This window comes from Geotrypetes seraphini, chromosome 3, assembly GCF_902459505.1.
Source record: "Geotrypetes seraphini chromosome 3, aGeoSer1.1, whole genome shotgun sequence".
NCBI lineage: Eukaryota > Metazoa > Chordata > Amphibia > Gymnophiona > Dermophiidae > Geotrypetes > Geotrypetes seraphini.
In genome coordinates this window covers 343,252,982-343,269,862 of record NC_047086.1, presented here as the reverse complement: position 1 = coordinate 343,269,862, position 16,881 = coordinate 343,252,982, and the positions used below count along the sequence as shown (strand labels likewise).

Below are 16,881 nucleotides of genomic sequence, written 5' to 3'. Positions count from 1 at the left end.
GCGGTGCCGCAGGTAAGGGCACTTCAGAAATTCTGGGACTGGGGGGAGATTTAAGATCTTCTAGCACTAAAAGTGCAGAACTAGCCAGTCAGGAACCTAAATATACAAGAACAATTTTCAAACTGCCTGCACTAGGAAGTCCACTAGTAGTTTTAACTCCTGGACTATGCATCAGTTTTCAAAGGAAAAATATGCATAGACCAGGAGTGTCAAATGTCAGTCTTTGAGGGCCGCAATCCAGTCAGGTTTTCAGTATTTCTCCAATGAATATGCAAATAATATAACTAGACAGGTTTTTTTTATTTAAATATACAGTGGTACCTCGGAATTCGAACGCCCCAGAACTCGAACAACTTGGAATCCGAACTAATTTTTAGAGCAAATTTTGACCCGGAATCCGAACACTGGTTTGGAATCCGAACGTACGCCCTGGACAATGAAGAAAAAAAGACTGGAAAATTTAACGTGCCAAGCAACTCTTCACATGCATTCGGGGACAGGTCCTGTTTTCTCCCCTGTGATCCCTGCCATCTCTTCCGCCCTTCCCAGCCCAGTGTTATCTCCCCCCACTTCCACAATACGGTACCACTCACTCAAACTCCTTCTGTCCTACTTTCATGCTCTTGTCTGAAGTCAGCTGCCACAGGCACCCTGCCCCTCTGACATGACTTCTTTCTCAGCCGCGTTCACTTCCACCGGAAACAGGAAATGTGTCAGGTGTGTGCATACGCAGGAGGAGGCAAGTTGTGGGGGCGGCTACTAGAAAGGGAAGAAGTTGCGTCAAGTGCGATAATACGCAGGAGGAGGCGAGTTTATGAGTGTAAGATGCTGGATGGTGACTGGAGCTTTGGACTCATTCGTTATCAAGGTTCACTTTACCTTTCTTTTACTGTACTGTATTTGAGAGTGTTCTGAATTACCAAAAATTCCAGTGTATTTAGTGTTAAAATTATTTGAAAATCTGAGTTTGTGGGACCAAGGAACGGATTAATCCCGTTTCTATTATTTTCAATGGGAAACACTGTCTTGGAATTTGAATGTTTTGGAACTCAAACGGGGTACTGGAACGGATTAAGTTCCGATTCCAAGGTATCACTGTACTGTATTTTTATTAAATAATATAAATCTTAACACTATATTATACATATATTACACTTTCAGTTACTAAAATCTGTGTTATCCCACAATGCAGTGGAAGAAAACCTGGAGCTTGTACTCAGTCCATTCACAAGCCTTTTCTGATGAAAATAAAGCTGTTCCACATCATAGTCTGTGTGTATTATTTCATTTCTCCAGTATTCGCCAATGTTCCAACAAGCATATATTGATTCTTAGATAAAGCTGTTTGTAGCCTGTCTGAGGGGAGAGTGGGGCTTGTAAACCCAAGCAGTTGCTAATCTATAATGAAATGAAACAGTAAAAAAGTTGAAAACCTGTCACACTTTCGGCTCCTGAAGATGCAGTTATAGCGAAACATGGTGCTATGTCGGGCTGGCTGGATACAGTCTGAATTGGAGTGAGAAGGCATTATAGCAGCTTTGTCTAAGAATCAATATATGCTTGTTGGAACAATGGAGAAACGAAATAATATACACAGACTATGGTGTGGAACAGCTTTATTTTCATCAGAAAAGGCTTGTGAATGGACTGAGTACAAGCTCCAGGTTTTCTTCCACTGTATTGGGGGATAATACAGATTTTAGTAACTGAAAGTGCAATATGGATTCATTTATGTTTCATGTATAATATACTGTTAAGATTTGTGTTATTTAATAAAAATACAGTATATTTAAATAAAAAACCCGTCTAGTTATATTATATATTAAATATTTTTTGAGATAGGTAATTTGGTTAATTGTACCCTGCTTTATAGTGTTGGTATACCAATAAATATGCATGAGATCTATTAGCATACAATGAAAGCAGTGCATGCAAATAGATCTCATGCATATTCATTGGGGAAATTCTGAAAACCCGACTGGATTGCGGCCTTCGAGGACTGACATTTGACACCCCTGGCATAGACGTTAACATTAAATCTTATCATGGGTACATTACTACCTGCTTTTCTAGGGGTACTTCACAAACATAAGGTTGGAAAGGCAATATAAGAATGTTATTTCTCTCCCCCAGCCAAAACATTGGCCCTGGAAACCTCCTCTCAATAAGTCTAAAACTGCACATGCTGTATGTCAAAGTAGCATGCTGGCTTTTAGCTGCATTACGCAAATGCAATTTGAAAACAGCTGATTAAGGGGGGGTCATTCATTAACATGTAGTGCTTGCATTATCTCATGCTAATACTTATTAAGGGACAGGAGTTCATCTCCTGATACCAGCCTTAACTAGCTCAGGATACTACAGCTGCAGTGTTCACAGTCCCTTGAAGGGTGGAGAAAAATCACACTCACCATGCAACAGTGATACCTAGTGTCAGATTTAGTGCTCACAGATGCAAGGTTCTGAAAGGAGCCCGGAGTGCCTGGCCCCTAGTTTAGGACTAAATTTTATATTAGTTTTCTTCCAGGTTTCCACTTTTCCCTACCTAATGTTCTTTCCATTTATATGGTTCTCCTCTGTACTCTAAAGCATTGAATTGTAGTTCTGTCCCTTTTTACCTTGTGTATTGATTGGTCTGTAAGTCTATTTGTCTAACCCATTATTTTAAATTTTAAATGGTATGTCTAAATATATATACAATGTCTAAATATATGCTTACATTTTTTTTATTAATGTTGTATCTCCCTTAGTAAAACTAAATAAGCGATTCATCAAACTAAAATAAAACTTAAAAACTTGAAAACTTCATTAGAGTAAATTCAGATAGGCTAAAACAATAGCGGAAAAAAAATCCATAGGTGCCTATCCCAGCCTTGTTGTGAGCCATTTGGAGCAAAAATAGAGGTGGGAACTACTGGATCAAAAAACAGCCTAGAATGAGTGACTTCATTTACTGAGTCATAAACTATTAGTTTCAGAATGTTTACAAAACCAGACAGCATTAGCCACACTGCAACATTACTGAAGGAACCATAGCTATATCAATGGCATGGTTGCTATGGCAAGATTGCACACCTCAGAGGAAGGAAGCATGTGGGATCAAGGTGGCTGGATAGAGAATTTTAAGATGCAAGTGGCCACAGAATCAGCTATGTTATGCTTGAAAGTTCAACACAACACAACAAAACAATATGAATATATTAAATAGCAGCGGCCCGAGCACCGAGCCCTGCGGGACTCCACTCGTGACCCTCCTCCAGTCCGAGTAGTGGTCCTTCACTCCTACCCTCTGTTTCCTACCCGCCAACCAGTTTCTGATCCATCTATGTACGTCTCTTTCCACCATGGTTCTTCAGTTTCCGGAGTAGGTGTTCATGGGGCATCTTATCAAAGGCTTTTTGGAAATCTAGATATATGATGTCTATGGGGTCGCCTTTGTCCATCTGTTTGTTAATTCCTTCGAAGAAGTGCAATAAGTTCGTTAGGCATGATCTCCCCTTGCAGAAACCATGTTGGCTGGTTATCAGAAGTTCATTTCTTTCAAAATGTCCATCGATGTTTTCTTTTATCAGTGCTTCTGCCATTTTCCCCGGGTCACCTCTTGATCCCTTTTTAAAGATGGGCGTGACGTTGGCTATCTTCCAATCCTCTGGTATCACACCTGTTTTCAGGGATAGGTTGCAAACTTGCTGCAGTAGTTCCGCTATCTCCTCCTTTAATTCCTTCAGAACCCTTGGATGGATTTCGTCTAGACCCAGGGATTTGTCAGTTTTTAGTTTTTCTATCTGCCTGCGCACATCTTCAAGGCTCACTTCCATGGATGTTAATTTTTCTGCTTGATTTCCATTGAAGAATTGCTCAGGTTCCGGTATGTTGGATATGTCTTCGTTTGTAAATACAGACGAAAAGAACATGTTAAGTCTTTCTGCCACTTCTTTCTCCTCCTTCACCACTCCCTTCCTGTCTCCGTCGTCCAGCGGTCCCACCTCCTCCCTAGCCGGTTGCTTCCCTTTAACATATCTAAAGAACGGTTTGAAATTTCGTGCTTCCCTGGCTAGCCTCTCTTCATACTCTCTTTTGGCTTTTCGAACCACTTGGTGACATTCTTTTTGATACTTCCTGTGCTCTTTGCAGTTCCCCTCAGTTTTGTCCTTTTTCCATTTCCTGAATGAATTTTTCTTATTGCCTATCGCTTCCTTCACTATTTTAGTTATCCACACTGGGTCTTTTGTTCGACTCTTTTTGCACCCCTTTCTGAATCTGGGGATATAATAATAATAATAATAATAACTTTATTCTTATATACCGCTAACAATCTTGCGACTTCTAGGCGGTTTACAATGAAGAGAAACTGTACAGACAGCAAATTACAGAGTATAGCATTGAACATCTAGTGATAGTAACAGGAGAGTTACAGGGTCTGTGTATTACACGGTTTCACAATGAGTAGCATTATACAGTCGACGATATTCAGAGCATAAGTAGGAGAAGAGAAAGGAGATTGCGCTTTGAGTTACAAGACTGCGAAGGTGAAAAAGATAACATAAGATGTTGATGAGAAGTAAGTTGTTAACTTGGTACATTTGAACGAAGGACGGGCACCAGTGGAAAAAACTGGTAACAATTAAAGATAGAAATTTTGGCAGAAGAGGGTAGACGGACTCCTTGGGATGGGAGGAGGCTCCGATTTTAGGGGAGAAGTCTGGTTAGGTTATAAATTTCTTAAACAAGGTGGTTTTTAGTTCTTTCCTAAAGATACTATATGATTCTCTGGCGGCATCAGTGAAGTAGCCTATCCAAGTTTGCAGTCTACCTGCTTGGAATTTGAATGTTCTATCAAAGAAGGTGCGATATCTACAGCCTATGATATTTGGGTAAGTAAAGAGGTTACGGTTTCTGGTAGGCCTAATAGAGGAGTGGAATTCGAAGTGAGGTAGTAGGTAGCTGGGGGCCAGTCCCCAGATTAGTTTATAGCAGAGGCAGGAGAATTTGAATAGAATTTGTGCTTCAATTGGTAACCAATGAAGGAGTTTGTAGAATGGACTAACATGATCGCTCTTCTTTAGTCCGAATATTAGACGGATGGCCGTATTTTGAACTATTCTCAGTTTTCTCACATTTTTTTTAGATATTCCCAAGTAGACAATGTTACAGTAGTCCAGGGTGGATAAAATCAGTGATTGTACCAATATTCTGAAGGATAGCGGGTCGAAGTATTTTTTTATGGTTTTCAGTTTCCAAAGGATGAAGAAGCATTTTTTAGTCACCGAGTTTATGTGCTCGGTCAGGGTCAGGTGGGTATCCAGGGTGACTCCCAGTATTTTTATGGTTTTTAGTATTGGGTGATCATGGCCGTTTACATACATTGTAGTTGCGGAGATTTTCTCGTTTGGGCTAGCAAGGAAAATATTTGTCTTTTCTGAGTTTAATTTCAGTTTGAAGTTTAAAGTCCATTTTTCTATTTCAAGCATGATGGAGGAGATATGTCTTGAGTTGGTTGAGGTCACATTTGTTATTGGTATTAGTATGGAGATGTCGTCTGCGTATATATAATAAGTTAGGTTAAGCTTTTGTAAAAGGTGGCCTAGAGAAGAGATGTATATATTGAACAAGGTGGGAGATAGGGAGGATCCTTGTGGGACTCCCGAGGGGCTTTTCCAGGGTTCAGAGTAATTTCCTTCATGGACCACTTGATAAGATCGTTTGGTTAGGAAACCTTGGAACCAGGTCCACACTCTTCCTGATATTCCCATTTCGTCGAGGCACCTAAGCATAGTTTCGTGGTCCACGAGATCGAAGGCACTGCTGAAGTCTAACTGTAGGATCAAGGCGCTGGAACCTTGATTGAAAAGGTCATATAAGTGGTTAAGGAGAGAGCCTAGGACTGTCTCGGTGCTGAATCCTTTTCTGAATCCAGATTGGTGGTCATTTAGGAGAGAGTACTTATCTAAGTGATTTACTAATTCCAAGTTGACCAGCCCTTCCAGCATTTTGGTGAAAAAGGGGGTGCTCGCTATGGGTCTGTAGTTGGACACCAGTGTGTATACAGATTTTGCGCCTCGCTCACCGTGTTCTTGAGAAAAGACCAGGCATGTTCTACCGTTTGCCATTTTTTGGAAGTGTTCCTAAGTTTCTTCCTTACCATTTCTCTCATTGCTTCATAGTTTGCTTTCCTGAAGTCGAAAGTTGTCACTATGGTTCTCTTTCCTTTCGGTATTTCTACCTCAACCTTGAACTTGATCATGTTATGATCGCTGTTTCCCAACGGTCCCACTACCTCTACTTCCTTTGCAGGTCCCCTTAACCCATTTAGGATTAGATACAGAGTGGCATTTCCTCTCGTTGGTTCTCTAACAAGCTGCTCCATGAAACAATCTTGTATAGCCTTCAGGAATTCTGTCTCCCTAGTGCATTTTGAGCTTCCAAGACTCCAATCTATCCCAGGGTAGTTGAAGTCTCCCATAATAACCGTGTTACCGCTTTTGCATTTTCGCTTCATCTCGACTTCCATTTCTTCATCGATATCTCTGGTTTGCCCGGGTGGACAATAGTAGGCCCATTTATTTCAGGCCCTTTCCTTCCTGGTATTTTACCCCATAGCAATTCCCATTTAGGATTAGATCCAGAGTGGCATTTCCTCTCGTTGGTTCTCTAACAAGCTGCTCCATGAAACAATCTTGTATAGCCTTCAGGAATTCTGTCTCCCTAGTGCATTTTGAGCTTCCAAGACTCCAGTCTATCCCAGGGTAGTTGAAGTCTCCCATAATAACCGTGTTACCGCTTTTGCATTTTCGCTTCATCTCGACTTCCATTTCTTCATCGATATCTCTGGTTTGCCCGGGTGGACAATAGTAGGCCCATTTATTTCAGGCCCTTTCCTTCCTGGTATTTTAACCCATAGCAATTCCAGCTTGTTGGTCATCTCTGCTGTGTCCATTTTTGTCGATTGTATGCTTTCTTTTATGTATAGGGCTATTCCACCTACTTTCTGTCCTGACTAGAGAACTGCACGGGAACAGGGACGACGGCCATCCCGCGGGTTCCCCCTTCGGGTCACGGGGATCCCGTGGGGACGCCCCCTAGGGTTGCGGGGATCCCGTGGGGACGCCCCCTAGGATCGCGGGGATCCTGCGGGGCTGGATGTACAAAGTCGCGCGGCTCTTCTTCTCTCTACCTGCTCTGCTTGCAGCACAGAGCCGAACGGAAGTCTTCCCGACGTCAGCGCTGACGTCGGAGGGGAGGGAGGGCTTAAACAAAGCCCTCCCTCCCTCCGACGTCAGCGCTGATGTCGGGAAGACTTCCGTTCGGCTCTGTGCTGCAGGCAGAGCAGGTAAGGAGACGGAGAGTAGCCTCGTGGTTCGAGTGGCTACCAAGGGAGGGGGGCGGTCCACCCTGGATGCAGCACAGCCGGCCAAGTCCCCTTACTTTTGTGGCGCTTCCCCGACCGACCGACAACAGCCCCGGTCTGACAATCCTCCCTGCCCTGTAGCCGCGAATCTAAATTACCTTCTTACAGGGGCTGTTGTCGGTCGGTCGGTCGGGGAAGCGCCACAAAAGTAAGGGGACCTGGCCGGCTGTGCTGCACCCGGGGCGGGAGAGAAGGAGGGGGGAGAAGGACGCTGAAAGCACTGGAGAAGACGGGCCGGAGGGGGGGGGAAGGACTCTGAAAGCATTTGTGGAAGACAGAGGAGGGAGAAGGACGTTGAAAGCACATGGGGAAGACAAAGGGGTAGAGAAGGACGCTGAAAGGCCATGGGAAGGGCGCGGGGGAGGAAGGACTCTGAAAGCACTTGTGGAAGACAGAGGGGGGAGAAGGATGCTGAAAGCACATGGGGAAGACAAAGGGGTGGAGAAGGACGCTGAAAGGACATGGGGAAGACGGGGGTGGGTGGAGAAGGACGCTGAAAGGCCATGGGGAAGACAGAGAGGGATAAGGACGCTGAAAGGCCATGGGGAAGACAGAGAGGGAGAAGGACGCTGAAAGCACATGTGGAAGACAGAGGGGGGAGAAGGATGCTGACAGGACATGGGGAAGATGGGGGGGAGAAGGACGCTGAAAGGAAATGGGGAAGAGAGAGTAGGGAGAAGACGCTGGCAGGGAAGAAGACAGATGCCAGACTATGGGGGTAGCGGAGGGAAGAAGATGGGTGCCAGACCAATTTGGAAGGGGGAAGAAAGGGAGAGGCACAGTATCAGAGCAAACGGAAGATGCAGAAGGAAGAGAGACAGTGGATGGAAGGAATTGAATGAGAACATGAGGAAAGCAAAAACCAGGAAACAAAGGTAGGAAAAGAATTCTATTTTTTTTTTTTTTTTTGCTTCAGGATAAAGTAGTATATTAGTTGTGTTGATAAAAATTTATAAACATTAGAGGCTCTGGTAGAAACCCGTTTACAAAGTATGTATTCTTCCCAATTAATATTTCCAAATTAATAAAGTCTTTTTGCTTATTTGTAAATGGGTTTCTACCAGAGCCTTTAATTCAGTAGCATAATTAAATGAAATAACTATTTCTGAAGTTTATAGGGACGGGCGGGGACGGAGGGGATTCCTCACGGGGACGGGTGGGGACAGAGGGATTCCTCACGGGTATGGTGGGAGTCCTCACGGGGACGGGTGGAATTTCTGTCCCCGCGCAACTCTCTAGTCCTGACCTGTCCTGGCGATAGAGCTTGTACTCCGGCAGTGCTGTATCCCATTTGTTTTCTTCAATCCACCACATTTCAGAGACTCCAATGATGTCTATGTCCTCTGTATTGGCCATGGCTTCTAATTCCCCCATTTTGTTTCTTAGGCTCCTTGCATTAGTATATATGCAATTTAGATCCTGGTATTTTCTTGTCTTCATTTCCTTTCCCAGTGCTTCAGTCTTTAGTTTCTTCTCTTTTGTTACAATCCTTCTAACCTTTTCTTCTGGGTTAGTCGACTCCTGTAATTGGTCCATTGTTTCTTCCCAGCCTTTTTTCCCCTCGGTATCTTCATGGGATACCTTCTTCCGAATCGTCGACGCTTGGTCGACTGTCAGCTTTCCCCTTCTTCTTGAGCGACATCCTCTTGCCACAACCCAACAGAAAGAAAAATCACACCAGTTGTTCCAAATAAAAATAGCTTTTCTGAATTCTTGCTGTAGATCAGTGTCCCACAAACCTTGGCATCTCTGTATTCCTTCCCTCCTCTCTCCCTGGCATCCCTGGTGTGTGGCGCAGTGGTTGAAGCTACAGCCTCAGCACCCTGGGGTTGTGGGTTCAAATCCCGCGCTGCTCCTTGTGATCCTGCGCAAGTCATTTAATCCTCCATAGCCCCAAGTACATTAGATAGATTGTGAGCCCACCGGGACAGATAGGGAAAATGCTTGAGTACCTGATTGTAAAACTGCTTAGATAACCTTGATAGGCAGTATATAAAATCCTAATAAATAAAACTTATCTCTCCTCCCCCCAGGCATCTCTGTATTCCTTCACTTGCCTTCCCTCTGGCATTTCTCTAATCTCACCCTCCCTGCTCTAGCATCCTTCCTTCCCTCCCTCCTCTGGCATTCATCCAACCCTCCCTCCCTGCTCTGGCTTCCTTTCCTCCCTCCTCTGGCATCCTTCCTTCCTTCTCTCCCTGCTCTGGTCAACAGACTTTCCCGCCAAATTTCAAATTTGTGACAAATGGACTTTTCTGCCAAAATTCAAATTCCTGCCTCAATTACCTCAAGACTCAGCCCGCAAACAAACTCTAGACCTCACAGCACACCCTGAGGAAAGCCATAGGAGAGCAAAGAGTGCATCAGCCTATACAGACCTGGTGAGATCTGAAAAACTGTAACAATCACAACAGACAAGATAAACCTTTCCAAGCATTTTCAAAAGGGAAAGCAAACAGGTGGCAGTGTGATACAGGGTTGCATTTTATTCCCAATCAATACCTCTCAGAAGGTCGTGCTGTGACCTATAAAATCTGAAATATTACATTCCAATGCATCGTAAAAACAAATGCATGCATTAGTTGGTTGTGTGTGTATGTACAGATAAATAGATAAATATACAAATAAACAATTTACTTGACTGCCATTCGCATCCAAGAACATCATGGCAGTTTATAAAAATAGAATAGTAAGCCCACATATCTGAAAAGAAAATCAATGAAAATTCACCTGCTCTATCATTTGAACTGTTTGCCAATGAAAACAAAGCTGGTATAAAATGAAGCGCTGCTCAGCAAGGTGCCACTGTCCTTTCTTTTCATGGCTTATGCACAGCATCTTGAAAGTTTATTTGACAAGTGACAAATATAGACACAAATGCTGCCATCCTGCTAGTGACATCCACAGGCATTCTTAGTGGAACAAAGTGGCATTATGAACACTTGAAAAGATGTATTTATGTGTACCCTATTTATCAGTCACATCCATGTTGACGTACTTTCAGCAAATAAGGCTAGAAAATTCTAATTCAGAACATCACAGCTTGGCAAAGCAACCATGTATAGCCATCTAGCTGTCCTAACATCCCTCTGTGTAAAACCCCTACTAACCTGACAGGAAGTAAACTGTATCTTAAAAGTGACTGTTACCGCTTCTAGTTAAGGTGAAGACAAGTACCTGTTAATTTCTTTCCTTTAGTTGGGCCATACCATCCTAAGCAAGCAGGTGTTATCCCCTTCTATCATCAGACGGAGATAGAGAAAACTGATTTTTTTTTTCTAGTGAACTCACCAGTATAACCTGGTGGTGCTCAGTGGAAAACTCCAGTATGCCTTTGCCAAAGCAGCAGATGGTCTCTCTAATAGGGCACGCCCATGCTTCATCAACCACTGCAACATTTTGTAAAACAAGCCTAACACCATATCTATATCACGCATCTTTCATTATTTTTTTTACTTCAACTTAATGGGAGAAAAAGCAAAACAAAGAGTCCTAGCTCCACATAAAATAATCATAGATTAGTCAGATGCATCTGCTCTTACAAAATGGCTGCTATTTTGTAAGAGCAGTGCATCTGATCAATCTGTGACTATTTTATGGGGTTTTAAAGGTATTGTTTCATTTAGAAGAAGGGTCATCCGTTATCAAGAGTGGTACGACTCCTGAGGCAGGCCTTGTGGCCAAAACACAGCTTTTGTTGAATAACTTTTTTCAATAATCATTTGGTTTCCTCAAATATCCTTTTTGCTATCAGTGAGCATTTTGTTTGCAGAGATTTTTGTTCTTCTTGGTTTTGCTTTAGAAATGCCAAAAAGAAATACATCTGATATAATGTATTTATTTTAAAAATTAATTTCTGCTCTATCAACATTTCTAGGTGGATTCCAACAAGCACATACATAATAACAGACAAATACATTAAAACAGCAATTACTTAATAAACTTCAAACTGTTGGAAAAGAAAGAAAAATCTAGAAATAATTCAAAACAAACTATAAGAGACAAAACCCTCTTTACATCAATAGGTGCAAGTAGCCCACATAAACAATAATAATAACAGTTTATATACCGCAGACCCATGAAGTTCTATGCGGTTTACAATGATTAAAAATGCTACAAATTGAGTAGAACTAACAAAGTTGAAAACTAGTGACTAATTGCTCAAGAGATCAGTTATTGTGAGATTGTACAGATCAGCTACCTAAGTACTTCAGGAACAGATATGTTTTTAGGTGTTTCCTAAATTCACCATAAGTATTAGTAAGCCTGATATGAGAAAAGATGTTGCTGATGTCTTTTAAATTTACACCCTCTAACCGGTGGTTGAGAAAACAAAATTCAAGTGTGAGCTTCTCTTATGTCTATTGGTTGAGAAAGAGAAGAGGTCAGTTATATATTTAGGGGCTAAACTGAATAGTACCTTAAAGCAAAAATATCCAAGCTTAAACTTCGTAGGTGCCTCCATCGGCAACCAATGCAGGAGTCAGTAGGAAGGTGTTACATGACCCAACTTCTTCAACTCAAAAATCAGCCTGACGCCGCTGCATATTCTTCTGGGAAATTTCCAGATAGGTGATATTACAGTAATCAAGTTGGCTCAGTATAAGGGATTGTACCAAAATTCTAAATGACGAAGCATCAAAATATGGTCTAATGGACTGAAGCTTCCAGAGAATAAAAAAACCCTTTCTAACCAAAGAGTCCACCTGGTCTTTCATGGTTAGGCCCTGGTCCAGTATTACACCCAAAACCTTCATAGTAGATTGAATAGGATAATTAAGTTTATTTATGCATAGTGATGTTTTAGTATCAAGCAGGTGTGACAAAGCTACAAAGTATTTTGTTTTTTCTGAATTAAGCTCCAGTCTAAATTCTGTCATCCATTGTTCCATCAAATTTAGTACTTCTGTTGCCTTGCGAGTAACTTCAGAGAGAGAAGTATCGAATGAGATAATGATCGTAAAGTCATCTGAGTAACTACCGTATTTTCACGCATATAACGCGCGCGTTATACGCGTTTTTACCTACCGCGCATACCCCTCGCGCGTTATATGCGTGAGCGCGGTATACAAAAGTTTTAAAACATAGTTCCCACCCCGCCCGACGCCCGATTCACCCCCCCCAGCAGGACCGCTCGCACCCCCACCCCGAACGACCGCTCGCACGCGCTCCCACCCGCACCCACGATCGGAGCAAGAGGGAGCCCAAGCCCTCTTGCCCGGCCGACTCCCCGACGTCCGATACATCCCCCCCCCCGGCAGGACCACTCGCACCCCCACCCCGAACGACCGCTCGCACGCGCTCCCACCCGCACCCGCATCCACGATCGGAGCAAGAGGGAGCCCAAGCCCTCTTGCCCGGCCGACTCCCCGACGTCCGATACAGCCCCCCCCCGGCAGGACCACTCGCACCCCCACCCCGAAGGACCGCCGACTTCCCGACAATATCGGGCCAGAAGGGAGCCCAAACCCTCCTGGCCACGGCGACCCCCTAACCCTACCCCGCACTACATTACGGGCAGGAGGGATCCCAGGCCCTCCTGCCCTCGACGCAAACCCCCCTCCCCCCCAACGACCGCCCCCCCCAAGAACCTCCGACCGCCCCCCAGCCGACCCGCGATCCCCCTGGCGACCCCCACGACCCCCCCACCCCCCTTCCCCGTACCTTTGGTAGTTGGCCGGACAGACGGGAGCCAAACCCGCCTGTCCGGCAGGCAGCCAACGAAGGAATGAGGCCGGATTGGCCCATCCATCCTAAAGCTCCGCCTACTGGTGGGGCCTAAGGCGCGTGGGCCAATCAGAATAGGCCCTGGAGCCTTAGGTCCCACCTGGGGGCGCGGCCTGAGGCACATGGGCCCAACCCGACCATGTGCCTCAGGCCGCGCCCCCAGGTGGGACCTAAGGCTCCAGGGCCTATTCTGATTGGCCCACGCGCCTTAGGCCCCACCAGTAGGCGGAGCTTTAGGATGGATGGGCCAATCCGGCCTCATTCCTTCGTTGGCTGCCTGCCGGACAGGCGGGTTTGGCTCCCGTCTGTCCGGCCAACTACCAAAGGTACGGGGAAGGGGGGTGGGGGGGTCGTGGGGGTCGCCAGGGGGGTCGCGGGTCGGCTGGGGGAGCGGTCGGAGGTTCTTGGGGGGGGGCGGTCGTTGGGGGGGAGGGGGGTTTGCGTCGAGGGCAGGAGGGCCTGGGATCCCTCCTGCCCGTAATGTAGTGCGGGGTGGGGTTAGGGGGTCGCCGTGGCCAGGAGGGTTTGGGCTCCCTTCTGGCCCAACTACCAAAGGTACGGGGAAGGGGGGTGGGGGGTCGTGGGGGTCGCCAGGGGGGGTCGTGGGTCGGCTGGGGGGGGCGGTCGGAGGTTCTTGGGGGGGGGCAGTCGTTGGAGGGAGGGGGGTTTGCGTCGAGGGCAGGAGGGCCTGGGATCCCTCCTGCCCGTAATGTAGTGCGGGGTGGGGTTAGGGGGTCGCCCTGGCCAGGAGGATTTGGGCTCCCTCCTGGCCCGATATTGTTGGGGAGTCGGCGGTCCTTCGGGGGGAGGGATGTATCGGACGTCGGGGGAGGGGGCATCAGGCTTTCAGGATGGGGACAGACCTTCAAGGGGGGACAGTGCACGGAAGTCAGGGGGGGTGAACGGAGAGTCGGAAAGTCAGGGCGGGCGAAAGGAGCGTCGGGCACCATGCGCGGTATACCCGTGAGCGCGGTATACCAAAGTTTTTGTGCATATCATCGTGATTTCTGCGCGCTATACCCGTGTGCGCGTTTTATACGGGTGCGCGTTATTTGCGTGAAAATACGGTAAATAATTTTATCCCCTGATAGGTCAATTGCGCACCTAATGATGACATGTAAACATTGTAAACAATGTGATTTAATTATCCAAAGTACATCTGACACTTCCAACTTACCACTGGGAGTGTGAGCCAGGTAGCCACAACACGGTCCGTGATCCAGCGATACCATCCTGGTGACACAAACATCAAAGGTAGGAAGGGACCAAGCATGAAAATGCTTCCAAGAAAGCTTCCCATGAATAGGACAATCACAAAGTAAACCCCCTTCCATGACACCATGGCTCTGAAAGGCAAAGGAAAAAAACCAGAAATCTCATTTATTGTGGATTATTGTTCTGAGCAGAATGGAATATAAACAGTATTTTAAAAGAACAGAAAGAATAAATATTCAGTTGATCTGAAGATGAAACACATCAGAAATGAGGCTCATTAAACAATATTGCTTATTAAAAGTAAATCAGTTTTTAGGGGCTTTTAAGATTTATTTGACATCAATATTCTAAAACAAAGTAAAGGAAAAGGTATGAAACAGTAGGAGCCCCCATAAAAATCTTAAGAATCACAAAGGCAACATATTATGTACAATTAGTAACCCACAAAGAGGGGAGAAGTAGAACCTCAAGGAAAGACTAGGACAGAAAAACCTCATCAAATTACATATGAATTATTATGTCTCTACCTAGACACACCTCACATGTACCCCTAAATAATAAACTTAATAATCATAGCCTAATTTTTTTCGATTAGAAACTTTTTCAGTTGGGCAGAGTGGAAAAAGGTATACTTATTCTCTTTGAAAGCTGAGGAAGTAGTTACTGGAAAGCTGAACCCATTTTCAGTTTACCAGTAAACATGTCTGCAAGATCAGCGCCAGAGTGCGATTTAAAATTACAGCTCTGATCTTACACTCTCAAATCACTGCCATTTGCCTGCCTTATGCCCCACAACTGCCAGATTTTAGGAGCAGCTCTGATGGTCAAGTTCAATTGATTTGATATACTGCTAATATAAATCCAAGGTTAAAATCTAAATGGTTTACAATATAATAAAAATATAAAAAGTGGAGGGGGGGCGAAAAACAAAACAAAACCAGTAAACTTACACAAACACTACAAACATCATCAAAAACATAAGGAAAAGAAATGAGGATCGATTACAATAAAGTCTAGGGTACAGGAAAGAGGGAAATGAAAACAACAAACGATATAGGGTAAAAATGTTCTGTTCAATTGTAAGCTCATTCTTTAAAGCTATGAACAAAATGTCTGAGAAAAGTAGTATGCCTTTAGTTGAGTCTTGAATGTTAGAAATGAGCTTTCTGTACGGAGGTAAAAAGGAAGAGAGTTCCAGAAAGTAGGCGACATAACTGAAAAAGAATTCCTGTGAACATCGGGAAACAATTGCCTAAATCAGTGTCTCGCAAACTGTGTGCCCCGGCAGATTCAAGGTGTGCTATGAGATGCCAGTGAGGAGGAGAGGCACCGGCTGACTGCTTACAGGATGTGCCCTCTCGCGCCTGCCCCTCACCTCCTTGCCGGCATCTCTACTCCTTCTTCTCACCTCTCCTTCTGCAGAATCCCCCCTCCCACCACTGACAGTAATAGGAGGCTCAGGGCCACAGCTGGAGGACGTCCATACATTTCTGGGTGCCCTCCAGCTGCGGCCACAAAGTTAATGTGCTGTAACTTTAAAAAGTTTGTGACACAATGGCCTAAATGAAGGAACAATCAACAACTGTTGGTATGATGATCGGAGGGTTCTCTGTGGAAAATATTGAACTAGAAAGCTAAATAAGAAAGAAGACCGCTTGATAAAATCTGATGAGAAAGAGTATTATATTTAAAATGAATTCGATAAGAAACAGGAAGAATATGCTCTGCTTTTAAAAGAGGTTTAACATGATCAAATTTAGGACAACAATAAAGTAATCCAACGGCAGTATTTTGAACTAATTGTAACTGGTATTTTGGAAGACCAATAAAAGTAGAATTGCAATAGTCAATTTTGGATAAAACTTTTAAAAATGTATAAGAATATGGACAGATCTTGATTAAAGAAATGAATGAATAGATCAAATTTGGCGAAGAGCAAAAATGAGGAAAAAATCACCTTTGAAATATGAGAATGAAAGGTTAAAGTATTATATATCACAACTCCTAAAACTGTTGTTGTTGTAGAGTAGGGGTAGGCAATTCCGGTCCTCGAGAGCCGGAGCCAGGTCAGGTTTTCAGGATATCCACAATAAATATGCTTGAGATAGATTTGCATCTCAAGGAGGCAGTGCATGCAAATCCATCTCATACATATTCATTGTGGATATCCTGAAAACCTGACCTGGCTCCGGCTCTCGAGGACCGGAATTGCCTACCCCTGTTGCAGAGAATGTTAGAGGAACACCTTTCATACTAAAATTTGAAGGCTTTGCAGGTGGAATTCTTGAAGAAAGCAATGTTACTTACCGTAACAGTTGTTATCCAGGGACAGCAGGCAGCTATTCTCACTAGTGGGTGATGTCATCCGACAGAGCCCCGATACGGACATCTTGCAAGCAGTGTTCCCGCTAAGCTGCGCTGGCCTGCGCTCGCGCACAAAATATTACATCGCAGCGCAAAGTTTCTCTTCACAGCGCACACACGCGTCGCAAAGGTAAGGGGAGGTAAGGTAAGGGGACGCATTGGGGGGA

At 44.5% G+C, this 16,881-nt stretch overlaps 1 protein-coding gene across 13 annotated transcripts in view; it reads right to left on the bottom strand.

Moving 5' to 3' along the window:
* LCLAT1 (lysocardiolipin acyltransferase 1) overlaps positions 1-16,881 on the bottom strand; it is a 296,554-nt gene that overhangs the window by 151,337 nt on the left and 128,336 nt on the right. For all 13 annotated transcript variants that reach the window (XM_033938082.1, XM_033938078.1, XM_033938079.1 and 10 more), the window contains one exon: positions 14,313-14,481. In XM_033938082.1, coding sequence (XP_033793973.1) covers positions 14,313-14,477 — 165 coding nt within the window. In that variant the 5' untranslated portion in view covers positions 14,478-14,481. The remainder of the gene's footprint in view (positions 1-14,312; positions 14,482-16,881) is intronic.